The sequence below is a fragment of the Salminus brasiliensis genome, chromosome 7, assembly GCF_030463535.1.
Source record: "Salminus brasiliensis chromosome 7, fSalBra1.hap2, whole genome shotgun sequence".
Lineage (NCBI taxonomy): Eukaryota > Metazoa > Chordata > Actinopteri > Characiformes > Bryconidae > Salminus > Salminus brasiliensis.
In genome coordinates this window covers 8,348,598-8,376,409 of record NC_132884.1, presented here as the reverse complement: position 1 = coordinate 8,376,409, position 27,812 = coordinate 8,348,598, and the positions used below count along the sequence as shown (strand labels likewise).

The window sequence follows — 27,812 nt, the reverse complement described above, 5'->3', positions numbered from 1 at the left end:
CCTAGGTAATATGCTTATAGACCGAAGCCCTGCATGCACAGAATAATGACCCTACAGCGCTGTAGAAACTAAAGAGGTTAGCCTGACTTCTCTGAACTGCATTTACCGGCATGCAACGGAACAAAACATTGCAACCCCCCCCCCCCCCCTTCTCTCTCCCACCCACCGCCGGCTCTCGGCTTTTTGGCACGCCCCAGCAGGGGCTCGATGCTCAAAGCCTTCATTGTGTCTGTCTGAATGGTTTGGTGTGTGTGAGAGGGAGGGAGAGATACAGCGAGCGAGCGAGAGAGGGGGGTGGCAGGACAGTGTACGTTCGGCCGAGCCTCCGTCTGTTCTCCACAGACACACACATACACACACACCGCGGATTAACTAGCCAGCTCGCTCTCCGCACACCGAAGCGAGCCATGCCCGTCCGCGAGCCGCTCACGCGCAGGGAGCCGTTAGCCGAGCTGCTGGAGACGGACAAAGCTTCCCTCCCACGCTGACTGACTGACTGGAGGAGATGCTCTGCGCTAACTAGCGGCAGCAGCGGCGGACGGAACCGGGAGCTCGACGACGACGACGAAACGCCACGGATTAAGGATGTAGGCACGCTTATTGTGGCGCTCGGCGTGGTTTTATCCCTTCTGCGGCGCATCTTTAAGGGCTATCGTGAAATCGTCGTCTTCTCTGTCTCCTCGTTTTCCTCAGAGGGACCTCGCGCGCGGAGCCAACGTTTAAAAAGAAACGGTCGAGGAGCCGTCCGTTACCACACGGACGACAATAACAAAAAGAAACCATGGGAAACGCGGAGAGCATGGATGCCCAGCTCACGGACTTCAGGGCGAGGAGCAAGCCCCCCAAACTGCCCATGCCGGACCCGGCCGAGCTGGAGGAGAGGTTCTCCATCGCTTTGGTAATGTCTGACGATGTAACTCAAGTGTTTTTTGGTAAAAGGGGGACCTGCGTGGGAATAGCAGGGGTCGTGTTTTTGTAGGTAGCGGATTGCCTGCAAGCTGCTAGCACACGCACGCGCGCACGCACGCGCGCACAAACACTCACACACACGTCCATTGTGTGGAGGCTGCTGGGTGCTCTCGCTTTGAAGCTTTGCGCCTGTGTGATAGCGGCTAATCAGCTGCAAGCGGGCTACTTTAGTGGATATTATGCCCCCTTTAGCTTTTTGCAGTGGCAGTGGTTTATGGGATGTGTGTAAATTCGGTTGGATTTGGTTGCGGTGTGTCGGTGAGGAGTCCCTCGTATGGTAATCCAGCCTCTTAGCATCGCCTAGGCCAGTGTTGCTCGCTCGCTCGCCTGTGGAGGTCTTTTGTTTTTAGGGCTCCGTCTTTGACATGCAGTCTTGAACGCTTGCCACGGTCTGGACAGTGCAGTCAGTGTGCTGATTAATAAGCCACTACTGCAAATTCAAGCTGGTGGGCGTGTGTGTGTGTGTGTAGATGTAAACATACTGTATGTTAGAAACCAGGCTATCACACACTTTGAATGTTACTTTAGTCTCGTATGATATGAATGAGCTGTGAAGCCCCTTCAGCTTGGCATCTCACTTGGAAATACTCTGGGGCAAAATAGAGACGGGTCTCATTCTTGAATGACTGGGTGATTGTATGTAGGAGTTTGCTGTTGGTCAACAAGGTTCAACACCCCTGTCCTCATAGAAAGCTGAAAGGGTTTCTAGAGTCTCCTAAATTAATGTGTGACCACTGATCTTTCTTTTGGACGTGTGTCAACATCTAAGATCGCCCCGTTCCTTCAGAAGGGAAGGGAAGGGAACTGCAGCCAAAAAGCAGATGAAGGTTTGATCTTACAAAATGCAAAAATCAGTGCATCTATTTTGTTTGTGCGTGTGTTGAAGTGTATCGGTTGGTGTGTGTGGATGTGAGGAGAGGGGAGACAGAGAAAATGGAGGGAATGCAAATGCTTTTTTGCTGCCTGGTTGTCACCGATTTGCATCACAAATTCTGACCCAATAGGACTGACTGCGCAGTCTGAGTCCCCCAGTCTCTTCCCTTCAGAATCTGAAGCATCACTCCTCCGTTTGTGCTGATTAATCCATCAGCGATCCTTGAGCCCCCCTGCCTGCCTTTCGTTCCCAAAGGAGGTTAAATGCCACTGTAATTACGCTTGGAACCCACCGATATATGTGACTCTTAGGCTGAGGAAGTGTATAGCAGTGAAGTGGAGAAAGCACTGTGGTGCACTCTGTAGGTGGACGTCTGGAGGCAAATTACTGTACGTCTGCCTTCTGTCAAGGCGTAAAATTGTGTAACCCCTACGCATGGGCTGACTTCCGATCCATAGTCATGATCTTTGAAGTGTGCACACATGGTCTGTGCACTGCTCTGCAAACTGTTCCTAACATGACCTTCATTAGAAGGTAACACATCTGTCGAATGCTAAGGGACCTACGTATGTGTTTCCGGTACTAAAAGTACCCACCTAGACCAAAGCACTATTCGAGCGTGAATAGCTCACTGAAGGCGGCTGAGTAATGGAACTTGTAAAGGATTTGAATGGCCGATTCTTATGGAATGAAGTATTTGTGTGTTTTCGCCAGTGACCACAGATAGCCTGGATTGAAAGGTCATAGCCCAGATGTTCACATCAGCGTTAGCATTAACAGCAGGCAACAGGCGACACACTCAGTAAGAAAAACAATATGGCCTTGTCTGGCAGCCGTATTCATTATTATGTTACTGTGAGGGCAGTTTTAACAGGCCTACACTTTTAAAAAAAATTCTAAACAGTGGTTTTCTTGCTCTCACACACCGATATCAGCTCTGTAACATCTTGGTAATTTTCTGGTTATTTGCATCAGGCATCATGTTTGTGGGACAGGTATATGCCAGGAGCAGAACTAGGGGTCATACACCATACATCACAACTTGTGATACGTCAAGTTTACTGGAATAAGTTGGAGAAGAACCAGTTTCCTATCTTTTTTACTTTTTCTATTAAATGAACACATTCAAAACATCTATGACCCCCCCTCCCCCAACAGTACATTATTTGAGGCAAATATCAGATTGTCCAATTTAACTTTACAGCTATTTTTAGCATGTGGCTTTAGAAAAAAAACTTGAATCAATGTTAAACCTTTGTATTTAGGAAACTTCAGGAATCTCTATTTTATCCAAACACTTCAAGCAAAGGTGTTCTTTCTATGGCATATCTTTTTCTGCAAAACTTCTTGTTCTATGAAAACGTCTTTATGTAAAGATTTAACATTTTTTCAATACAAATGAAATTTAAAACTAATGCCAGTACCCCCTTGTTGTCTTCCAAGGGGGTCTCATTTTTCATGTGTCGTGGAAACCCCTGCCAGTGATCTGAGTGTGTCCTGTCGGACTAAAGTGGGTAATGCTTTATGGAGGCTTGTCATGCACACACCCATGATCAAACGACTGGGCATTTAATGAATCAGTTATAAATTATAACTCGCAGTTGTTAATGTTGGGGTTGTAAAGCATTTGAATGGAATTTGGAAATGTAAATAAAGTCTTATCAAACTTGAAAATGTCCGAAGTGTGCATGCATGTTAGCTATATGCAGTAGGATACCATGTTACCAGTTATATAAGAATACAAGCAGGGATGCAGTGGAAAAAGATCTCAAACCTCAAACATGGGCTTCGTAACCATGGGCTAAAAAATATTTATTATTATTATTAGTTATATGAAATGATTGACAAAACCCAAGTTTTCTTCTATATTTTCTGCTACATGTCTAGAGCTGTTTTGCATATGTATTATCTATGTGGTGTTCATAGTTTTCCTCAATCAGCCTATTCTGCCCATAATGTGTCTGCCCGCAATGTTCTACCACGTTAAGAAGTTAAATTACTGGCCATTACTGCCACTAAGCTCTATTATGCTCGTTTGATCAAGGATCTTAAATTACATCATGCTGCTGAACGTTGCCAGCAGTTTTGTCTTTCTCTCTCTCAATCATTCTCTTCCACAAAGCAAAGCTGTTTTATTTACAAGAACGTTGTATCATCTATTAGATTAGCTAAAGCAACAACAGCTAAACTGTTGACAGTGAATCATGTTGTTGATTAATTTGCCTTATAACGTTTGGGTGTCCCATTTACATGACATTACTGAAAGAGTTCATCATGAGCACGGTGCGTAAGCATGACTGTTCTCTGTGAGCATCTATAGAAACACTCAAAGTGACGTCAGCACAGGGAGTAGCTGTAGAAACATGTTAAATTGTGGTAAAGAGTTGAAAATAGCATGTGATTGTCAGCTTAATGCTCTGTTTTAGTTTAGCAAATACGTTAAACACTGCTGGCTAAGGGGATAAGCAGCATTTTTGTCTAATGCAGCAAAACTTACCAGTTCTCAGGGCTGCTAATGCTGCAGTTGATCACACAACAACTTTGTTTTAGGTGGGGTTAGCTGGGGTGATGAGCTGCTTTAGGAATTCAGGTATTGTCATAATTGATTGCATGATGTCAGAAACCACACAAACTATTGATCTTATCTTTGTTTTATCTTTAGAGGAAAATAATTTGAGTTGTTCATGTAAGATATTTTTGTAAACTTTTTTGTTAACACCGTTCACAGCATTTGTCATGAGCAATAGTGTAGATCTGTTCTTGATAAGTCCATTTTTTTGTAAATATGGTTTATACGGTGAGATGCTTTGTCTGAAAAAGTGACTTGCAAAAAAAGGAAATAATGTTTTGTCATAGGCCAACTAAAAGCAGTGCCATTTCTTTTGCCAAGTAATTGATGAATCAAAATCATACTTTAGCTAATGTCTAGCCAGTGTGTTTACTTTATAAACTCCAGTACAAGCACTGACAGCTTGTCAGCTAGTGTCAGATTTCAAGCTATAACAAACACGGAACTGCTGGGTTTTTAAAAAAATCATATCAAATCAAATCTTGAGTTTTGTGTACCGCTACACCCGCCTTTATTTTTAAAGGCAGTTCTGGTTTCAGCGAATTGCAAAAGGTCAGTCAGTCTGAAATTGTTACTGTCAGAAAGTAGGAACTGTAGACATTACACCCACATACAGATCTCTAGAGGTCAAACTACCATGATCTATTTCAAGTTATATTCAAGTGGATGTGATTATTTATTTATTTATTTATTTATTTATTTATTTTTGCATTTTTAAAATAACAATAGTAAGTAAATAAACTAATACATGGCTGTCTGTGTGTCTCTCAGAACTCCATGAACCTTCCGCCTGATAAGGTGAGGATTCTGCGGCAGTACGACAATGAGAAGAAGTGGGAGCTAATCTGTGACCAGGTGAGTGAATGAGGCAACATCTCTGCAGAATCACTAAGGTCTGTCAGTCAAGTTCTGTAGAACTGATTTGGCATGTGATAGGCCGGCAATAATAGACTATGGAGTCCAAACCACTTCGGATCATAAAGCCATACTTCCCAAAAAAGGCATATCTGTATCGATGAGTACTGGTATCTGGGATCTGACAATCTAATTTCAGAGGAAATGCTGAAATGTGTATCAGGAGGAGCAAAGGAGTCGAACTGATCAAATCCTGTTACAAAGGTTACAAGGCTTAAATGATGCATACTCACACTGATGTCATGATGATGAATATGCACTTCTTCCTGTGGGATAGTCGGGCGGTTGAGTAGTTTTGGAACTGTAGCTTACTTTTAGCTACTTCTATAAGATTAAAGATAAAAGCAGGACCATTTTAAAGAAGCGTTATGTAATACTTGTACCTTCTAAATTCAGTCGTTCCTTGTCGTCCAGACATATATTTTTTCTTGGTTCCTCCCAGGCTGTATTTATGCTTGCCTTGTTTAGAGCGAATCTGACTTTCTTTAATGTGGTTTGTTTTGCTTAATGTAAACACCAGTTTCTCATTTTAATTTTTTTAATTGTATAGATTTTAAATGGTCCTTTTTAAGATAATGTAAATCACCACAACATACACTATAGAGTAACACGCATACAATGAAATGAGAAAATATAAACAAACAAACTGCTTGGCTGAGGAGGAGAGGCTATATTTATACATTCAAAGCTTAAGCCCAAACCTCCCAAAGAAAAGTTATGGGGAAAATAGCTGATTTGACAGAAGCAGACGGGTCCTCTAGCCCCTGAGGGTCATTTGCACTCACCAAGCTAAGCTTAGCATGGCAAATTGCCAACTTGCTAACAGCTTAAGGTTTCCAGGTGGAGCTCTCAATTCTGAAATTTCCCCAAAATGACTACATGCACCGAACCACAACTTCCACATTGTGACCGTCAGGGTGAAAACACTCATTGTTACACCCTTAATATTTTTTAATTGTGTTGAACCCTTAAGGCTGTAAATATTAAATTGAGTTCATTTTATAATAGTTACTAAATTATTTATGTTAGTGAATTACTAATAGGATGAGACTTATGACTGAATAATAAGCCTGGGTTTTAAGGGGTTAACTAACTCTGAAATCTCCCAAGTGTGTGTTTGGGTGTTTGGGTTGTGCACACTCCTTCATACTACATGCCTTAATAATGACCAAATAGTAAAGTTTAATAACTGTGTCGTAAGTGTAGAGTTAAGCAACTGTATTAGCTATCTAATGGTTTACTGTGCCCCCCCCCCCCAAACACACACACACACACACACACACACACACACATCACATGCTGATTTCAACTCCCACTACTGAGCGAACATAGATTTCTTATTAATACACACTCGCTGCATCCACCATGGCATGTCGCCATGGTTACGCTGACGTAAGCCAGGGGGAGCATGGCTGACTTTGGTGGATGTGTCTGTTGAGGTGCCTGAACGAATGAGGTATGAATAATGAATGATGATGTTTCTCTCAAGAAGCGTGCAGGGTGGGAGTGGGAGTTCAGGGGTGATGGGGTGCAACTGTGGCTTCTTGCAAAGCATTTGGCTGAGTAATGTAGCAGGACAGGAGGTGCATCAGTGGGGGGTCATTAAATTTGCAGGGGCTTATGTAATTTGCTTAATTTAGGTGTGTTGCATTTAGCACATATTTGGTTTGTTTGTTATACATTTTATTGACAAGTTGTCTGTTTGTGTGTCTGTATGTACATAAATAAACAGGAACGATTCCAGGTGAAGAACCCTCCCCACACATATCTCCAGAAGCTGAGAGGATTCCTGGACCCAGCCGTCACAAGAAAGGTGTGTTTTACCTCTTTTCTTACTGTAGTTACAAACTGTAGAAGCTCCAGTGTTCCTAAGCAAATGGATGCTCTGAACAGATTATGATGATTTTGAAAAGTGAGCTGCACTTCTTGAAAGCTAGCTGTTAATTAATGTTTTAAGTTTATTAAGTACATTGGGACAGATTTGTACTTTTTGCTATAAAAACATATTTTCTGTTTATGGTACTAGCAGCTCCTCCCTTCTCCGTTTTCCTTATATGGAAGACAAGCTGGGTTACTTGCTGACAGATGGGGGGTCTTGCTGTTTTATATGATATGTGTATGATGTCTGTAGGTTACTCTGATCCTGGTTTATGAAGCCTAGAATACTGACAGTGCGACAACTGGGTTCCATGTATAGATCGGTTCTTTGGATCAAATTAATTATCCGATACCCGATCCAGCTAATTTTGTTAGTATTGGAACCGATTTTCGATCCTAGTATCGGATCGGTGCATCCCTAAAAAAATATTGATATAAACATGAACATGTTTAATGCCAGGTGTGGGCTAGAGGGTTATAAAGCCCAACCGCATTGAGCTGTTGAGCAGTGGAACTAACGCTCATCGTTGAATGCAATCTAATCCTCACAGCAGTGCTCCAAAATCTAGTAGAAAGCCTTCCCTGAGACAGTTACTTCGTCAAAAGCTATTTTAATTCCCTTGATTTTAGAAGAAACAAAGAATGAACAGGTGTCCCAATACTTTTGGCCATATAGTGTATAATAAAGAAGCTGAAAGCTGAGAGAAACACAGAGAGACACAGAGTTTGCGGTGAAACATTGTGCATTGCATGTGCTTACGTGTCAAGAGACCTGTGTGACTGTGTGCATGCTTGGCACACATGTTATTGAGAAGCACAGCGCAGTCCCCAGCACAGAGCTCCAGAAAGACACGTGTCTCCTGCATTATTCAGTTCATTTAGCGTGCGGCAGAAATGGAGGCAAGACCAATCTCGTACTCTTACTGTCACAGATAGAATCAAAAATTAAGAAGAAGATCCGCCAACCATGTGTTTGGCTTCTGAATGAACAAAAATTTTGTTGGTAAAAACAATTGGCAGCAGCCACCTTCAAACACTCAATTTGTACTGTACTTTTGTACTTTGTCAATAACAGTGTGGCATAATGCTAGAAACCACATTAGCAAATGTTTTTGGGATTACAAAGTCTCAGCAAAGTTTCATAAGTGGTGTCTGATGTTTTTATTAATATTTTGAGGTGGGTGCTTTTCTTACAGAAATTCAGGAGGAGAGTCCAGGAATCCACACAAGTGCTCCGTGAGCTGGAAATTTCGCTTAGAACCAATCATATCGGGTAAGTTGTTGGTTCACTGCAATCAGTTGATCAGCATGAGTTTGGAAGGTGACTCAAGCATTGTTTTAGGCCTAATGAGATGTTTTTTGAGCTGGCATTTGTTGAGTGATTGTGGTGTGCTCTCAGGTGGGTAAGAGAGTTTCTGAATGAAGAGAACCAAGGGTTGGACGTGCTGGTGGAATACCTGTCTTTTGCACAATACGCTGTTACGTAAGTAGAGATGCTCCATCCCTTTCCTTGTCAACCTCGGTCTCCCTGTCGCAGACTACACTGATTCCATTAAAGAACAGAGCTCCAGACTATGATTAAATAGTCACAGTTCTTTGACTATAGGAATAATAAATACACCTTCAAGCCCCCAGTCTGGAAGCTGCCTTGAAAATGTTTATAATGCTTAACAAGAGCAGTCAGGTTTATTTATGGAGATTTAAAAAGCATACACTAACATGTATATTGAGAACTGACTGGAAAGACAATTTCTGTTTTCTGTATAGAATGGCTAGCAGAACTGTTTGGCTAAAGGGATTGCTAACTTAAAAAAAAGGTATAGGGGGGGAAAAACATTTTTACCATGATTGGTCACTTTACCCCATTTACAGTTGAAAAGACAAGATAATATCATTTTTAAAAAGGCATACTCAAATCTTAATTTATTAGCTTCTAAAAAATAAATCTGTCAGATGTCAAACAAGAGTAGTTCAATTGACTTCCTCGTCATTCAGCTGTTCAGAGGAGTTTATTTTAGTTTTTATAGACAAAGTAAGTAATCTAAACTAAATGTTCCAAACCAAATAGATATGCCTGGGTGAAATAAGTAAACATCTTGCATTTTAAGTGGGTCAAGAGTGTATTTACAAAGATGAGATTGGTGACCAATCTTTCAGGGTTTGTTAGCAACGTTAGCCTGGTATTTCCTGTTGTAAACTAAAAAAATAAACCTCGGATACCAGATATGTCTTGGCTGATCGTCTGCATCTGGGGTCGTTGATGAATCAAGGTTAATTAAATTTTATGCAAAGCTATTTCCTTAAAATGTTCTACATTATGGAATACATTTAATGTACTGTTGACACATATGTGTGGACATTTAAAAATATTTCATACTGCTACAATACTGCTGCCCTTTTTTTAACGTGTTTTATTGTAAAAGAGCCCCAGACTTTAAAAATGGAAAGAAGCAAAGAAATTATGCCCCCAAATCAGGCGTCTTGGCTAGCTTTTTAGAAGCTTGTTTTGGCACCCTGTTAAGTTTTGTAATTACATATACATACTAACTCTTTTTTTTTTTTCTCTCTCTCTCTCTTAGCTTTGATGGTGATGTTACAGAGAGCACTAGTGAAGGGGCGTCTGTGGAGACTCCCTGGAGCAGATCTATAGAGGATCTCCATGGTGACAGTAATCTGCCCTCGCCGGTCAGCAGCAGCAGCATTCCACGCTCCACACGCCACTCCTTAAGGTAAACAAACCAACACAGACCAACACATCACACAGGCCAACTTCCACATGTCCTAGTTGTTACTAAATGATACAAAATGACATTACAGATCCCCTGGGGGTGCTAGTGAAAATTAGCATTCTCAGTGGTAATCCGATCAAAGCTTAAATGTCATTACCAGCTTGGATTTATTAACTGTTTATCATCAACTAGAAAATTAATATGCAATTAATAAAGTTCAGGTTGCTACTGTTCCTTAACCATTTTATTACAGATTACTGATTTGCTCTCCAGTTACTGATGTTGTTTTGTAACAACTAGAAAACCCAGCGCTACCATTAGAGTGCCATATCATTACCCAGCTATTACTGATATGTAAAGTGCTATCTCTCAAGTTTCCATTTAACAATAGTCATTCAGATTTCTGTCTATTATCCAAGTTAGTAGCAGTATTATAATTTTGGCTGGGCAGATCAGTCTTGATTCTATAATGTTTTCCCAGGTCCAACACCCTACCCAGCCGCAGGACCCTGAAAAACTCTCGTTTGGTGTGTAAGAAGGATGATGTGCATGTCTGCATCATGTGTCTCCGAGCCATCATGAACTACCAGGTATGTAGAGTAAAGAGTAACACCACCTTAGACTTTGAGCCATTTGGCAGAAAAAGTCTAAATTGGGAAAGCAGTATCACTCCGCTTCTGTCATCCTTACTTTACTGTTACTCAAGCGCAGCCTGTCAGTACAACTACAGTAATACCAATGGAATCCATGCATGGCTTTTACAAAATGTCTTATCTTTATGTTCTCAGTAATAAACACACACACAGAAGGGGAAAGTGAACATTGATTAAATGAGTGTCTGTAATTATCTTGTGTCTAAGCAGAGTGTTACTATACTAAGTGTGGAACAGTTATAATTCACCATTGGTAATGCAAAACTGTTATGCAAAATTGCACTACTGCATTGGTGATTAATATAATTTTAAATTGTATAAACGGAGCAGGAAAGCAAATTTTACTGACCCGATTTTCAGATATTTGCAATGGCAGTTTCTAACACAGCTAATCTTTACTAACAGCAGATATGATTATTATTATTATTGTATTACACAGAAATATTGTTTTACGCTAACTGTTTGAGTAGTGTACATATGCAGTATATACAGTACTGTGCAGATGTTTTAGGTAACTAAGCATAGGGCTTGACTTGATTGTGATGAACTGGACTGCTGGTCGTCTTCAGCCCTTTTGTGGATTTCTTTGAAAATCATTAAACACTGGTTTACCAAACCGAGTGTTGCATATAAGTCATATAGACTCCAACAGAGAGCTTTGGAGATGTTTTAATGAACAGAGTGATGTAAAACCACCATTTCTTGTATGAATGTTATTTTATTTTTTTTTAATATTAGTGTTTTACTATTAAACACTGCCCAGATGTCCAGATACATGGCTTTTGTGTGTGTGTGTGTGTGTGTGTGTGTGTGTGTGTATATGTGTGTGTGTGTATATATGTATGTATACACACACACAGGAATTATTTTTCTTTTCTTCGCTACCTAAATACCACTGTGAGTAATGAGGAATGAAGACCCTTGGCCTAACACGATGAGCCAACAGCTGACTTTAACATCTTGCTTTTAACCCTATCTGCTCTTTCTCTTTCTCACACTTTTGGCATATAGTACGGCTTCAACATGGTAATGTCACATCCGCATGCTGTGAATGAAATTGCCCTGAGTCTCAACAACAAGAATCCAAGGTAACTGACCCCCTCTTCTACCACATGCACCCTTCTGTTCTCACTCACGCACTTTTGCTGCCCTTCTGGGCCTATTAGCATGTGACAAAACTTCACCATTGTCTGGACGACTCGTTTCTGGTCACAGTGATTGACTTGCACTCAGCTGATAAGTGAGCTTTCAGCTATAACAATTGATCAAAGGATTCAATGATGGGCTCTCCCCATAATGTGGTGGGAGCACTGAATGGGCGATTATTGTCAAGTACACTGATTAAGTTGGTGACTGACTGCTTCTCGTAACCCGAACCTGCTCACCGGACCATTAGGGTAGAATACCTGTGATGAAGGGTGGCTACTGATGCAGAAACCCTTTATGAATGATTTCCACTGTGGGTGGGACAGCACCACTCATCCAGAATCCAAAAGGATGTTGGACTTACTGATTGATTGGTCAAGCTTAGTGTGTTACACAGAATCTCCACCTGCATGGTGTGTTCTCTGATCATCAACTCCTGAGTAACATGAGTGCTGTTGAAAGCTCATTGTCTGTTGTTTGTTTTGGTCATGTCTGTGTGCTGAACAGGACCAAAGCATTGGTGCTAGAGCTGCTGGCTGCCGTGTGTTTGGTAAGAGGAGGGCACGAGATCATCCTAGCTGCCTTCGATCATTTCAAAGAGGTACATTATTGACTTATCATTTACAGTTATAATAATCTGCTTTTAAAAAATAGTTCCTTAACCACATTCACAGTTTCCCCATTATGCCAAATATAGTCAATCAATTAAGTCATCTCAAATCCACATTTGTTATTACATTTGTCATCAGTGGTGAAATCTGCCTCCAGACAGTTGTGCATATCTACACTGGCAGATAGTAAAGTAGATCAGACTGTAGAACTGGTGCTTTCCACAATACTTTGCTATGACCCTTCATGCTGCTTTAACCCTATGAATCACACTGCAAGTTTAAGCTACAAATTCAAGGTGTGCCACTCAAGTGAATCAGATTGTATTAGAAGTTGCTCCATATTCTTTGAATTGGCTCACTAGACAAAGTCAGATCCCCCTGTTCTGTTTGCTCAAAGGTTTTATGCATATGATGTGTTTTTATATTCTGACAAATACAAATACAATTTTCCTTCCTCGTTGTAAGTAGCTAATTATGAATAAATGATCAAATTCAAGTTTATTTATAGGGCTTTTAACAACAGACATTGTCACAAAATGGCTTTTCTGAGATTCGGATCTGAGCCCCAAGTGATGAAGCAAATGGTGACAGCGAGAAGGAAAAGCTTCCCCAAGGCGAGAGGAAGACTCAGACAGCGAACCCATCCTCCTCTTGTCGACACCGGATAGCAAAATAAATCACACAACAAAAGCATGAAATAAAGAAATAAATAACAGAGAGACCGTAATAAAAAACAAATAAAGAAATAGAAGTGGGTCTAATACTACACAAGTGCTTAGATTGAACTATTACAAACCAGGCATTATTAGACGTTCTGACAGGGGGAATGAAGATTAGATTTATTACTGCTGTGTTATAAACATATTAAGAACTCTGTATGATTAGTTATGTTAGCAGGAATGGTTTTAATAAGAGTCTATGTAGGGACCAATCTTATCAGGGGGCATAAGTGGAGCATGCTGGTGAGGCTTTCTGGCTTGGCCGGAGGGTGAATGGATCATGCAGATGGCTCCATAGCAGTGGAGTCAGTCTGGAAAACAGGCAGCAGGGACACAAAGTCAACACTGCTGATCTTAAACCAGTATCAACCCAGATAGGAGGGTGGTTGTTTTTGCATCAGTTTGAAGGGTTAAACATGCAGTTTGTGTGGTGTTATTTGGTGATGTATTACTGGTTAACTACATTAGCCTCGTCATGCACCGTCAGACACCAAACATGTCTTGGGTAATTGACTATGTATTGGATCAAGGGAAAACTGTTGTCTAATGCAGTGATTTCCAGATGTGTTTTTGATCATAGTTGCCTGTTTTTTACTTTTCGTCATAATATTGTGCAAGTGTGTGTGTATATATACAATAAGTAAGCTTTTCAAACATGTAGGTTAATTTTTGGTGCCTTAATCATTTTGGCTTTCGTCTTCTCTTCCAGGTCTGCTCAGAGACCCAGAGGTTTGAGAAACTAATGGAATACTTTAAAAATGAGGACAACAATATTGATTTCATGGTGGGTTAATATGAGAATGCACTCATCCTAAGTGCTTTTCATTCTAGAGTTGTTGCTTCCTGAGTGCATTTGCAGCACTGAAGGACTTACATTGCTGTTTGTCTGTGATTCTCTTATCGTAGGTTGCTTGTATGCAGTTCATTAACATTGTGGTGCACTCCGTAGAAGACATGAATTTCAGAGTTCATCTTCAGTACGATTTTACCAAACTTTCACTGGATGAGTACCTGGAGGTAAGCCTCTGTCCTTCTCAATGATTCTACAGTAAAGGAATTTGTTTTTTCTAAAAACATGCATATATATTCTGAATGTGTATATATGAATGTGTATTTGTAGAGACTGAAGCACACAGAGAGTGATAAGCTACAGGTGCAAATCCAGGCATACCTGGATAACTTATTTGATGTTGGCACACTCTTGGAGGATGCCGAAACCAAAAATGCAGCGCTGGAACGCGTGGAGGAGCTTGAGGAGAACCTTTCACATGTATGGAATACTGACTTCTTCTTAGCAGACTTTCTGTGGATCAACATATTCTCTGATGGCTACCAAGATGCCAAATGCATTGCTTTAATAATCAGGTCCTCCATTAGTTGCATAAGTGCCACATCTGCTTCAGTGCCAGATGAAAACTCTTGACTGGAAGCAGCCATTAAATAGCATGAACAGATCATTACAATGATGTAACATTAATTTGTGTGTTTTTTTTTTAATCTCTAAAGGACAGCTTTGAGAATAGACTTGGATTGTTCTAGAACTAACCCTGTTATTGCCATCTGCTTTCTATTTCTTGCCAGCTGACGGATAAGCTGCTAGACACAGAGAACGAGGCCATGTCTAAGATTGTGGAGCTGGAGAAGCAGCTAATGCAGAAGAACAAGGAGCTGGACTCCGTGCGGGTGAGGGGGCAACATGGGTTTCTAAAAGATGGTCAAAACAAGTGAAATTAGGCTTGGGCTTGGTCAGTTTCTCAGAACCAAAATCACTATCACCTGATACTTTTAAAGAAGCAGTTTTCCCAGCCTAAGTCTGCTAAAAGTTTTGTCATAGCCTTTGTTGCATACAAAAAAACATGCTAGCATGTTAAGCTAAATGCCTAATGCGTCCCTCAATTACGGTCCGCCATGTAGTCAGTTGCAGTCTGATTGCAGTTAGTTTTCAAAATGGCAGACATGCAGCAATATGAAGGCACTGGTCAGTCTCTTTGGGTTAGGCTTTATCCTAATTTGGTACTGCCAACTCAACTCATTAATAGCTCCCTCTAGCACAAGCTATGCTCTAGACACTAGGAGGGTAAGGGCTTAACACATGTCCCCTTTGATAAATGTGAAGCCAGCCACTGCCTCTTTTTGAAGCGGGCATTGGTGGGCAGCTGACACGCTCAGAGGAAACGGTGGTTCCCCAGCTCTACCGCACTAGCTAACAGACGCCTGTGCCAGCCAACATCACTTTAAGAGTGATTAGGGATAAAGCGCCACCTACCAACATGGAGAGCGCATGGCCAATTGTGCTCTCTTATTCAGCTGTTGTTGGCAAAGTGGCATGGTTTGACATTTGAACTCTCAACTCTCGGAAAGGGAAATAGACCCCTGAGCCACTCAGAGCCTCATGTGATCTACGTTTACAATAACACCACCCATTACTACTAACAAGTAATGGTACCTGATACCCCACCAATTCCGTGACTAAAAAGAAACTAAAACTTTATTGGTCAGTTGTCAAGTAACCTCAACAATACACTATGACACTATACTACACTATACAATGACACTATAAACGTTCTAGTATCTATAAAAATGTACACGTTCATTACATATCTAAAATCAGCAGTCGTAGTGATCTTGGAAGTCTGAATTTTGTCTTTACTTCTGTCAAGCATGTCTCAGGTTAAGAAGAACAATCTACATTTGTTTTTGAAACACTTTCGACATTAGGTATAAGTTCTTCATGTGCATGTTTGTCATGCAGGCTGTGTACCGGGATGCCAGTTCACAGGTGCACACGCTGCGGCGCATCGTACGTGAGAAGGATGAGACTATCCAGCGGCAGACAAAATTGGAAAAGAAGATTAATGAGCTGGAGCGGCGCGGCAGCCTGCAGATCCAAGTGAGGGGAGAAGGTGACGGAGAAGGGGAAGTGTCTCCTCTGCCCTCTCCTCCACAGCCCATGCCCCTGTCGCCGTGCCCCGATGCCATGGCTCAGGCTGGAGCGTGCGCCAGCACCTCCTACAGCCTTAGCAGCACTTCTCACACTGGAACGCTGAGAAAGATAGCCACACCCCCTCCACCGCCACCTCCGCCACCACCACCCCCTCCACCACCACCTCCTATGCCAGACTCTTCTGGTGAGTGACCAATCAATTTGTTATTGTAAATAATGTTATTTTGATGCTCAAGACATATCGTCTACAAAATGTGGTTAACAATAATAATCAAATTCATTGAAATTATTGCAAATTATTATTAATATAATTTATATAATATAAATATATATTAATATAACTTAATATAAACTTCAGCAAGCTTTTGTTATTGATGCTGATAACTATATGTGGGTTAATGATTCTGTTTTCTGATTTAAATTTCTTCTGCTCTTTTGTCCAGTACCTAATGGACCCTCAGCTGCTCCACCTCCCCCTCCTCCTCCTCCACCCCCTCCACCCCCACCCCCAGGGCATGCTATAGAGATGTCCACCCCTCTGCCTCCTCCCCCTCCCCCGGTAGCCCCTCCCCTTCCAGGCTGTGGCACGCCCACAGTCATATTCAACTCTGGTTTAACGGGTATGTAGATGCTTAATGTTTCTCTGTGTGTCTATGTATGTATATGTTTGTTTGAGTCAAAAATAGTGCTATTTCTGTTTCCGCTTAATTAATTCTAATCTCCTGCAAATTTATTTTAATTGATTTTATTTTTTCCCTGCTAGTTAGAAATTGTTTTCTTTTCACTTGCTTATTTTACTCTCAAAACGTTTATGCTTTTATCTTATTCCTTTTTCTTCCTGCCCTCAAAGATGGACCAATCAAGCTCTTCTGTAGGTTTCCTCTGTTTAGGTGATCTCTGCTGTGTCATGAGTGGTTGTGTCCATAAATTAATTATTTTCACCATCTCATTTTTGTATTTGTTTTGTCTTTTTTATGAGTGTATTTAACCCCCACTGTTTATTAAGGGGGTGTAACGATTTCAATACAGTATCTGGAAAACAAAAAAACATGGTTCGAAACAGTGTGTGTTTTGTAGAAACCACTGCCACTGATCAAAACTAGGCATCTGGATGTATCCTCTTATAATGAAGCGAGTGGGAAGGATGGGGAGTGTCTTATGCTATGTCCACACCCACCCGCAGGTCACTTATGGATACTATAGATTTCTGGGGTTTATTTTGTTAGTGGGGTTTCACAGCCATATTCGAGCCTAATGTAGAACTGAACAATCAAGAAATTTTAAACACACAGAACAAAACATCTGAATCAGAAAAAAAAACTTTTCAAGCTTTAAACTATGTGTATCGTTACACCCCTACTGTTCATTCATTTTAATGCCCTCTGCAGGAAATCTGTGTTGGTTGGATGTAATTTTGGTGCCCTTTTCCCTACAGCTGTGAAGATTAAGAAGCCAATCAAAACCAAATTCCGGATGCCAGTCTTCAACTGGGTTGCTCTGAAACCCAATCAGATCAATGGTACTGTCTTTAATGAGATTGACGACGAAAGGATCCTGGAGGTAATCATCAGGCATCTAAACGCAGTTCTTTCAGTTTCTCCCACATCAGCATTATTCAGGTTTACTGAAGTAGTTGTGCTAATTGCAACATGTTGCATCTGCCAATGAGATGATATCATATTTTGGCAGTTAACTTAAATAAATGAGAAAAAAGAACAGACATATTCCAGTGGAGTTTTTTGTGTATTCAATTGTGCTTCCTTTTGATATAATTTACCAGGATTTGAACGTGGATGAATTTGAGGAGTTATTTAAGACCAAGGCTCAGGGTCCTGCAGTGGACATGACCATGAGCAAACAAAAGGCGCCACAGAAAGGTCCCAATAAAGTGTCACTACTGGAGGCCAACAGGGCCAAAAACCTGGCTATCACCCTTCGCAAGGCAGGAAAGAGTCCTGAGGAGATCTGCAAAGCAATTCAGACGTGAGTACAACTTTCGCATAGTCTGCCTCCCAAAAATATTTTTTAAAAAGGGGGGCTTAGAGTGGTCCACTGTACTAAGACGCTGCCACCATGGTCCAAGGATTGCTGGTTTGAATTCCGGGTCATGCTGCTTGCTGTCAGTAGCCAGAGTCTAGGAGAGCACAAATGGCTTCGTTCTCAGGGGTGGGTTGATTGGCAATTCCTTGCCACATCACTCCTAGGATGGCAAAGCACAGAGCACCCGTTATCTGTTGTATTATAGCTGGGGAGCAATACTTTGCTTTAAGCTTGCTGGCTAACAGTTCAAAAAGAAGGATGGCTGGCTTCACATGTGTCAGAGGAGACTAATCCTCATCCTCCTAGTGTTTGAATCATTGCTAGTCATAGGGGGATTTCACATGAATTGAGATTGGGCAATATACCTTGCAAATTGGGTAGAAAATGGGGCAAATTACAAATAAATAATAAATAAATAAAGTGAGGGCAAAATTATTATTTAGTATCGTAATCAGTTTACCATATCTGTGAAGCTTTTGAACATGAACAATAAAGCAATAAGAGATTTTACAGTGTTGCATACAGGTACAATGGCAACAGCATAAATTAAGATGAAATACGAAAATAATACTTTGTCCTTAGTCGTTTGTACTCTGTCCTTTGTCCTTACAAATCACAATAAACTGTTATTCTACAAAGTAATTTGCTGAGAACATCACTGTTGCCAAGCAAACTATAATTCAGTCAATCAGCTGAGGTATTGAAGCTGGTAAGATATGCAAGTAACCATTACTTTTTTTTATATTGAATTTGTACATCAAATCACTGAAGAACTAGTTCAGTTCAAAGCCTAACACTGAATATGAATGCAGGAGCAGTTTGTCAGCACACTTATCCATGCAGCATAACCATCTATTAACGGCACAAGTTTCAGTGACATCGTGCATTAATACGGAGTTCCATCTCCATAATGTCATTATAGGTGTGAGCATGTAGAATATTAAACATCAGGTTTAAACATGGCTCAACCAATCAGATTTTAGAATTGAGAACTTAATACAGATGCTTAAGGAATTCTGCATTGTTGCTAAAAGAACCAGCAGCTTTCCTTGAATGATGTTCTTTACATCTGTAGAAGACCTGATCTAATCTGAATTAGTCAAGATATGGACTAATCAAGCACACAGAAAAACATGCACTTCATAGGCTCCTTGTTGGGTGTCTCCCCTCAGGTTTGACTTGCGCACGGTGCCTCTGGACTTTGTGGAGTGTCTGATGCGCTTCATGCCCACGGAAGGAGAGGTGAAGGTGCTGCGGCAGTACGAAAGGGAGAGAAGAGCCCTGGCTGAGCTCACTGATGAGGACCGTTTCATGATGCTCTTCAGCAAGATCGAGCGGCTGCCCCAGAGAATGACCATTATGGCTTTCATGGGCAACTTCAGCGATAGTCTACAGATGCTTACACCGGTGAGGAATGTTTTGAAGGGATGGACAGAAGAAAGAAGGGTGGACTAGAGTGAAGGAGGGAGTGAGAAGTTGGAGCATAGTAAGAGCATAGTTGGAGCATAAGTTGAGCTGAGAGGATGAATAGATTTTTTTACAATAACAATAATGTCAGGTTATTCAGCTCCAATATGCTAGTGATGCGAGTAATAGCTCGATTAGCATAAAAATGAGACAACAGCAAAGCAAAATACATGTCACTGAATTGCTCTTACTTTGAGGAATCACATGGCAAACAGATAAGTGTGAAATGGTACAGGGTAGCAAAAAAAATGCGACTTTAGGACACTAGGTGGTGATGTTTGCCTTTTATTCAGTAGAGGAGGAAACAGAAAACTCTAGTAGTTTGGAAGTGACTGGTAGGAAAAAGAAAATGGGCAAGCTGTTTTCAGTGTTGTGGTATAAAGTCAACCCACACATAATTTGCAGAAGCTGTTTTATCTTCTGTTCTTTATCTCTGTTTTTTTTTTTTTTTTGGTGGAGGTAGTAGTGTGATAATATTTTATCATTATTGTGAATAACTTTATTTTAGAATGTTGATCAATATGCTTTGTTTGGTGTTTTAGGGAAATTATCAGTTCCTAAAAGAAAACAACTGCATGTTTCATTACAAAAAGCATACCAATCAGTTCTGATGAATTTGATGTAGTGCAGCAAATATGAAGTTTTTAAATTCAGACAGTGCTATAGTGTTTCTTTCTGCTTCAAAAGTATGATGCATGATGCATTTTTTTCTACTTCTGCTGCTGAGACAGTTAAGTAAAAAGCTGAATGTTGCAGATTCAGTAAAAAAATGTAATTACATTTATAATAATTAAATATATTATTTATATGCATTTACTTTCTGATTACTTTATTTATAATTACACTGACTAACACATACATACTTATTTTATGTGTTGTCTTGTATATACATTTTGTATATAACATAAAAATAATCTTTCTTTTTTTCTACATGGCATGTTGAAATATGAATCATTTTGATTTGTTTAAATATAATTATACTTTACATTTTATTGGCAGACCATATCAAAACATGGCAAATTGTGAAGGTAATCACATGATAATCAGTTGAATATTTAGAACAGCACAATTGTATCAACTCTGGAAAAAATTAACTCTGACTGAGCTTTTGTTTTTGCTGGCCATAACCACAGTCTTGAAGGTTTACAAATTATGGTGTACATCACAATTCTGATATTAATTATTTTAAATGTTTTCATTTTCCCCCCTTTTTTTCCCAATCAGCAACTTCATGCGATCATTGCAGCTGCAGTATCCATAAAATCATCCCAGAAATTAAAGAAGATCCTTGAAGTGAGTAGCAGTGTATTGCACCTTTTTTACAATCTCTAGCATTTCTAGTTCTGATCTAGCATTTGTGACCTAACCATTTTTGTGTTTCTCAGATCATTCTGGCTCTGGGGAACTACATGAACAGCAGTAAGAGAGGAGCTGTTTATGGCTTCAAGCTTCAGAGTTTAGATCTGGTGAGTTTGTAATCACCTGCTGCGTCATTTTTTTAAAAGGGTGTAATCTTCAGTTTCAGTTAAAGTCTTTATATATTTATACTTGTTCATGCTTTATATTTACAGCTCCTTGAAACCAAATCCACAGACAGAAAGCAGACTTTACTGCATTACATTGCTAATGTGGTAAGGGAAAAATACCCCATTGTGTGCATGTTCTACAATGAACTCCATTATGTGGAGAAGGCTGCTGCTGGTAAGTACTTGTAGTAGCAATAAATATAACTTGTTGTCACTGTATTAACAAAGCCTTGCAGAATCATTTCAATAAGGACTGTGTTTTACATGCATTTTATCATCATTGTGACTGTGAGTTTCCACGATAAACACTATGTTAAGGGCTGCAATGACGTAATGGTTTAAATGACATTACACAGCAAGAGTGGTGGAATGTAGTTTTACCAGCTTATTAATTGCAGCCATGCCATGGGCTTAAACCATGCAAAACACACTTCCCAGTTTTAAAAAATCTACTCTATGTATACTACCAGTAGAATGTAAAAATGTTTTTAGTGGGATCATCATTCTTAATTGTGTATAAAATGTGTGCAACCGTAATGGCTACATCTAAGAAACAGGCACCACAATTAAACTTTTTACAGAATTAACTACATTATCGCTGTCATGCAAAAACCTTTAAAAAACATATAATGCTGAATGATTTTTTCATAATGTATTTTTTTCTATTGGCTAAAAGGAAAGATTGTATTTGTCTTTAATTACAAGGTTTTGATTTGAAACATGGGTAATAACGTCTGTTAAAGTTAAGCATTATCTAAAAATATGATGCATGAACTTGAGGGATCGTGGTAATAAACAGTGTGGCTCTTGATGCTTTAGTTTCTCTGGAGAATGTTCTCCTGGATGTGAGAGAGCTGCAGAGAGGTATGGAACTGACCCGCCGAGAGTACAGCATGCACGGCCACAACTCCCTGCTCAAAGACTTCATTCATCACAACGAGACTAGGCTGAAAAAGCTGCAGGATGATGCCAGGATTGCACAGGTACAGTAAAGCCAAAACTTATGCTTTTGTACCATATTAGATGCAGGATAATCTCCACTAATTCCATGCATAATGAACCCTGCAATGATGCCTAGACCCACTACAGTTTTAATGTGGAATTGTGGAGACCCAGGAAACAGTCATTTTGATGGCTAATTCAGTCTGAATTATTTGGAATTACTTATCTATGGTTTTATCTGAGCTGTGTGTGTCCACAGGACGCTTTTGATGATGCTGTGAAGTACTTTGGGGAGAGTCCCAAAACGATGCCGCCCTCCGTCTTCTTCCCGGTGTTTGTGCGATTTGTCAAAGCCTACAGGGTGAGGCAGCACTTTCCATGTGAACTCTCTTAGTTCTTGCGCTACAGTTCTGTCTAACTTGCTCTTTGCCTTTTCTCTGTCATCTTTTAATCAGCAAGCAGATGAGGAGAACGAGCAGAGAAAGAGGCAGGAACAGCTGATGATGGAGAAGCTTCTGGAACAGGAGGCCTTGATGGAGGAGCAGGAGGATCAGCAGGTATGACACGTTTTGAAAAACAGCAGTCAGCCTCTAACAGTGCAGGAATGAGAGAGCTCATACACTATATACCCAAATGTTTGTGAACCCCTTCTAATTTGAGTTGAACCCATTGCTGATTAAGTTAAACCCAACAGATGTGCAAATGCACACACACAGCTTGTCTAGTCCGTGTAGGGGTAGTAAAAGTACTGGCAATAGAATAGGACTCTCTGGAACAGATAAACATGAACCTATTAGCACCATGGTTGTGGGCTAGAGGGTATGTGTTCTCTGAAATAATTGTGCTCGATCTAATACCTTTTTGGGTTGGGGAGGAAGTGAATTTATTATCCAACATCCTGACCTCGCTCGCTCTTGTCGCCGAGCACAATCAAATCCTCACAGCAGTGTGTCTAAATCTAGTAGAAAGCCTAATGCAGCTCAGCTCTTTTAAAGAAGAAACAGTGAATGAGCAGGTGTCACAATACTTTTGTTCATATGGTGTATTTTACTGTTTAAAAATGATTATCAGAAAGTGGTATGCATAATTCCCTCAAGATGCTTTCTCTTCTTTTCTCCATGCACTAGTCTCCATCCCATAAGGGCAAGAGACAGCAACAGGAGCTGATATCTGAGCTGAGGAAGAGACAAGGGAAGGATAGCCGGCACGTCTACGAGGGCAAAGACGGTGCCATAGAGGACATAATTACAGGTATGACCATGGGACACTAGAAGGTAGAGGGATTCATGAAACATAAATCGGGGTTCCCACGGTACTGGAAAGCCTGGAGTCCGTGTATTTTTAAATCTCAGTGTTCTGGTTTTGAGATTATTGTAAAATGGTTAAAAATTACAAAATTAAGATTGATCATTGCTTTTCTGTAACTATTGGCAATATGGTACAACCTGTGGTAGATTTTTTTTGTTAAACTGTTACTTTAGAAAATTATGTTTCTGTTGTCCACCTTGCGCCAGTGTTACAGATAACATTGAAGAGTTTGTGCTGCACAGCTATCTCAACACTTTTGGAGAATGTCAGGCTCTTCATACATTCTACCTCATTGCTCTTTGGTGAAATTTGCTGTTTTGAATGACGAACATGCCATTCACATGAATTGTGTGGATCTGAAAAGTTTTCATTTTGGGAAGGGGGTGCACTGCCAGCAGAGAATTAATAGAGAATCCCTCTGCCCCAAACACAGCAGAGCAGCAACGCATGCCCATTATTCACCCAAACCATAGATGAAAGCCACGTTTCGTTTTTTTTTCCCCGTTAGTAGCTTTCTAACGCTGGGCAAAAATATTCATTTTTGTAGATCATAATTTAAGCAACTGAGACAGGCAGCTAATGTTTGGTTTTGGGCTGGAACTGCTATGAGAGTCTTCAAATGACATTGCAATGGTGATCGCCAGGGTCCAAACACTCAGCTATTAGAGAACGATATTTGAGGTTTAGATATGTTTCAGACAGGCCTAATTAATAATATTATATATATATATATATATATATATATATATATATATATATATATATATATATATATATATATATATATATATTAGTTTTCCTCATAGGAAATATGCAGCTGGAGCCCAGGGCTTTGGTTCCTGAACTTGTACCCTTTTTCACTGCTTAAGTTTTAATGTTTTAGAACGTTTAGTCTTAAAATGAAAGATCATAAAAACAAACATTTTGTTTTGTAATGTTGTCTTTAAAAAGATGTGGGAATCCTGATGATTTGCCAAACTGAATCTGTCTTGCTCTCTGTTTGTCTCTATCCTTACCTGTAACGGTGACTGTGTTAGTCGCTTAGTTTTAATACATTAGATTCTCTCAGTTTGCTTTTCTACAGCTTCTAGCCTGTAGGCTTTAGTGTTCCTGTGTTGTGATTGGCTGTTGTCTTGCCGCAGTGTTGAAGACCGTCCCCTTCACCGCGCGCTCAGCCAAACGTGGCTCGCGGTTCTTCTGTGACCCCACCCACTCCGAGGACTTCCATTACTAAACAAAATTCTCTCCCTCTGAAAGGTGGCTTTAAGTCTGTCTCTATCTCACTCGCCTCACCTTGCCGTCCCTCAGTCCATCCCTCCTTCCATCTCTCCCATTTTCTCCATGTGCTTTCACTCGTTCAGAATGAACGAATGAAGGGCATACAGTCTGCTTTCAGATGCAGGCGTTCCTGCATGAATCGCAACCTCTCTCCTTCAATTTTCACCCACCCTCCATGACAAAATACATGCATGTGAAAAAAGTGCCCTACCACCACAGCTGGGATGTCCCGATCAAGCTTCTTTGACCCCAATCTCAATCTATATGCTGATCTGTTTTTTGTGGTTAACGCGGTTTCACAGTGCATACACAGTATACTGGAGATAAGAAGACCAATACATCTTAGTTAAGATATGCTGGACAGCAGAAAATTGACAGAAATTTTAGCGTGTACATAGTGTAACTGTTTTTTTTTTCTACTACTAAAAGACAATTTAATGGTGGCATGAATGTTGTTGCTGTCTCCATTCTTGTTTTTTAGGTTTTGGTGTAATTTATTTGGGCAGTTCTTTGCAAAAATCTTTTTACGTTGACTTCCATTGAAAATTAGGACATCTTACTTTTACTGTAAGGTTGCCATTTTAAAGCTATGAGATTTTTGTCTGACCGTGTTATTCTAGTTTCATATTTCAACTTGCTTTAAGTACTCAAAGTCCTTTTTTCCAGTCCAGTTCCAGAATGTGCTGGTATTAGGGGTATAACGATACATCACATTGTATTGTATCATAATGTACTTTATTAAACCACACTGGATTGTTGTATTTCCTAGTTTGATAACTCTGGGTTAAAGTATTAGCCTGTGCCTAGTGTGTTAGTGCAAGACACCTGTTTTTTAGTTTTATATGCAGTTAAACCTGATTAAATAGATCAGGCAAAACTTTACTATGGCTAAAGTCTCAAATATCAATTAAGTGAAAAGGAAAGCAGTATTAGAAGCAGTATTTGACTGAATGGCTGGAGAAGGACTAAATTTGTATAGCTTTCAGTGGAAGTCAATGTAAAAATGACTTCATTTTTGTAACATGTCTATTGGTCAATTCATAAATGTTGACAAAGTAAAAAACAGCAAAAATTGAGATCTAAGTATTTGTGTGACAGTGACTATACATGACTATAAGACACATTTTCAGGCACTTCATAGTTTTGTTACTAAGACACCAAAACTGTTACTGACAAGTAATCCTGTGCGCTTCAGTTTTACATAATTGTTAGGCTGTTTTCATTTTCCCACTTTAAAAGAGGTTTAGACTAACCACAAGAAATTTTTGCTATGCTCATATCAGTGTTTATAATGATAGTTTTTCCTAGGTTTGATAGATTACAGACACCAGCACCAGCAGAACAAAATTACAAATCATATGATTTTATTCAGTGTTTAACATACTGGAACAAATTGGCTCATCAGTTTAACTCTTAACATTGAAAATTATCTGTGATTGGCTCTGATATTTTGTAGATTGGATCGGGACATCCCTACAAAATACCCCTGTGTTGTTATTAGTCTTTAATGTGAATCTGTCGCCCACACAGACCTTCGTAGTCATCCCTTCCGTCGGGCTGACGCCTTCAGGAGGAGTGCGAGGAGGAACTTGGACGGACAGCACCTTCAGCTGCTCAGCGTGGAGATCACCACCTGCTAGCCCAGCTTACTGAGCCAGAAAAAGAGAAGACTTGGGGGGGGGGGGGATTCCTGTCTCCTTCGCCTCTCACCATTTCCAAAATCCAATCAAAAGGTGGAATCATGTTCAGATCTGGACTTGGATCTGGTTCACCTTCAGCTGACAGGACAGATTAGTAGACTTCAGTAGAAGACTACCTTTTTATTATTTAACTAGCTCCTGCTCACTTTTTTTTTTAAAGAAAGTGATCATGTACAATGCCAATAGCTCAGTGTCTTCATTTTACTGGAAACTAATCATGGTCCCCAAACTCCTGGGCTATGTGGCTCAAACTCCTAGTTGAGCAGCTGTAACTGTCAGACTTGGGGCAAGGCCCATGATGCACTTTGCTTTTTAACATTCTGTTATCGTCCTACTGAATTTTAATGCAAAAAGAACTGGATGAAAAAGAGAGAGTAAGTGAGCAAGAGGAGATGGTTAAGACTATTCTTCACTGGTGCTATGGAGGACAATCTCCCTCTGTTTATGGACTACACATAAAAGGTGCGGTCTAAAGGATTCACGAAGCTCAGTGTAAAATTTGATGTACGTCTCATTCCGAACACAAATTTCCTCTCCCACTTAGCTTCTCTTGTGATCGTTTGTGAACAGTGGAAAAAAAGGTTGCTTGTTTTTTAAAAAACAATTAATGAAAAATAAGGAAATTGCATTGGGAACAATTTTTTGTTTGTTTTTTGTTTTTTTTAAATGTACAGATATTTTGCTACAAAGTTGAACCCCTTATTTTTTACATTGCCCATCCATTGTGATACTGTATATATTGTTGAAACAAGCCCACACTCCCTCCAACATCATCATTTTAATGTTATGATGTCACGTCGTATCAGTATTATTTAGTTCAGTGGTGAAAGTGGACCAGGTCACTCTGTGCTGAAAATCTCTTACTCATCACACCTATCCCATAACAATTAATGTCTGTTATTGCACGGTACACTCGAAAGCTTGGACAGACACTAGTGGCACATATAACTTTTTTATACATTGTTCTTTAAAAACAAACTGGAATGGTTGTCTGCAAATAAAGCAACAACACCAGAACTGGACCGTGTTTCCTTTGTATTGTCAACTGGAACGGGTTTACGAGGGTGATGTGGCTGGACATCAGCAATTTTCCTCCAAAAAAGCCAGGATTTAAACGTCACAAACAGGAAATAACAGCATTAATAACGATAATGACAACAATGTAGTACGGGGCTGTCTTCTTTAGCAGAGTACAATGCAACATGGTTATTTCATGTTGTTAAAACAATCCAAGCAGAACATGGCTTTGGCATTGTATATATTGTTGAAACAAGCCCACACTCCCTCCAACATCATCATTTTAATGTTATTATGTCACGTCGTATCAGTATTATTTAGTTCAGTGGTGAAAGTGGACCAGGTCACTCTGTGCTGAAAATCTCTTACTCATCACACCTATCCCATAACAATTAATGTCTGTTATTGCACGGTACACTCGAAAGCTTGGACAGACACTAGTGGCACATATAACTTTTTTATACATTGTTCTTTAAAAACAAACTGGAATGGTTGTCTGCAAATAAAGCAACAACACCAGAACTGGA

At 40.1% G+C, this 27,812-nt stretch overlaps 1 protein-coding gene across 4 annotated transcripts; it reads left to right on the top strand.

Annotated features, from left to right (window-relative positions):
• The first annotated feature begins 181 nt into the window (after positions 1-181).
• On the top strand, positions 182-27,812 carry fmnl2b (formin-like 2b). 4 transcript variants are annotated; one of them, XM_072683710.1, is made up of 28 exons: positions 182-587; positions 694-898; positions 5,184-5,267; positions 7,060-7,140; positions 8,402-8,478; positions 8,605-8,688; positions 9,785-9,934; positions 10,416-10,524; positions 11,599-11,675; positions 12,241-12,334; positions 13,773-13,847; positions 13,970-14,080; positions 14,184-14,333; positions 14,645-14,746; positions 15,816-16,191; positions 16,451-16,627; positions 16,858-16,878; positions 17,443-17,567; positions 17,788-17,990; positions 19,220-19,454; positions 20,739-20,807; positions 20,900-20,980; positions 21,086-21,215; positions 21,860-22,023; positions 22,242-22,343; positions 22,438-22,539; positions 23,110-23,233; positions 26,099-27,812. In XM_072683710.1, exons 2-28 carry the CDS (start codon positions 782-784, stop codon positions 26,206-26,208), a joined length of 3,330 nt encoding a protein of 1,109 aa, XP_072539811.1. In that variant the 5' UTR covers positions 182-587; positions 694-781; the 3' UTR covers positions 26,209-27,812. The 4 variants fall into 4 exon arrangements, with proteins under 4 accessions (XP_072539811.1, XP_072539812.1, XP_072539814.1 ...); XM_072683711.1 differs by adding an exon at positions 24,433-24,547 and having other exon boundaries at positions 182-898; positions 26,099-26,169; XM_072683713.1 differs by lacking the exon at positions 16,858-16,878 and adding an exon at positions 24,433-24,547 and having other exon boundaries at positions 182-898; positions 26,099-26,169.

What these genes read in the sequence shown, in the direction of transcription:
- fmnl2b (XM_072683710.1), top strand. Translation starts at nt 782, where the DNA reads ATGGGAAACGCGGAGAGCATGGATGCCCAGCTCACGGACTTCAGGGCG. An exon ending in TTTGCACAATACGCTGTTAC is followed by an intron (nt 8,689 to 9,784) that starts GTAAGTAGAGAT and finishes TCTCTCTCTTAG; the next exon opens with CTTTGATGGTGATGTTACAG. An exon ending in TGTGGAGAAGGCTGCTGCTG is followed by an intron (nt 21,216 to 21,859) that starts GTAAGTACTTGT and finishes TTGATGCTTTAG; the next exon opens with TTTCTCTGGAGAATGTTCTC.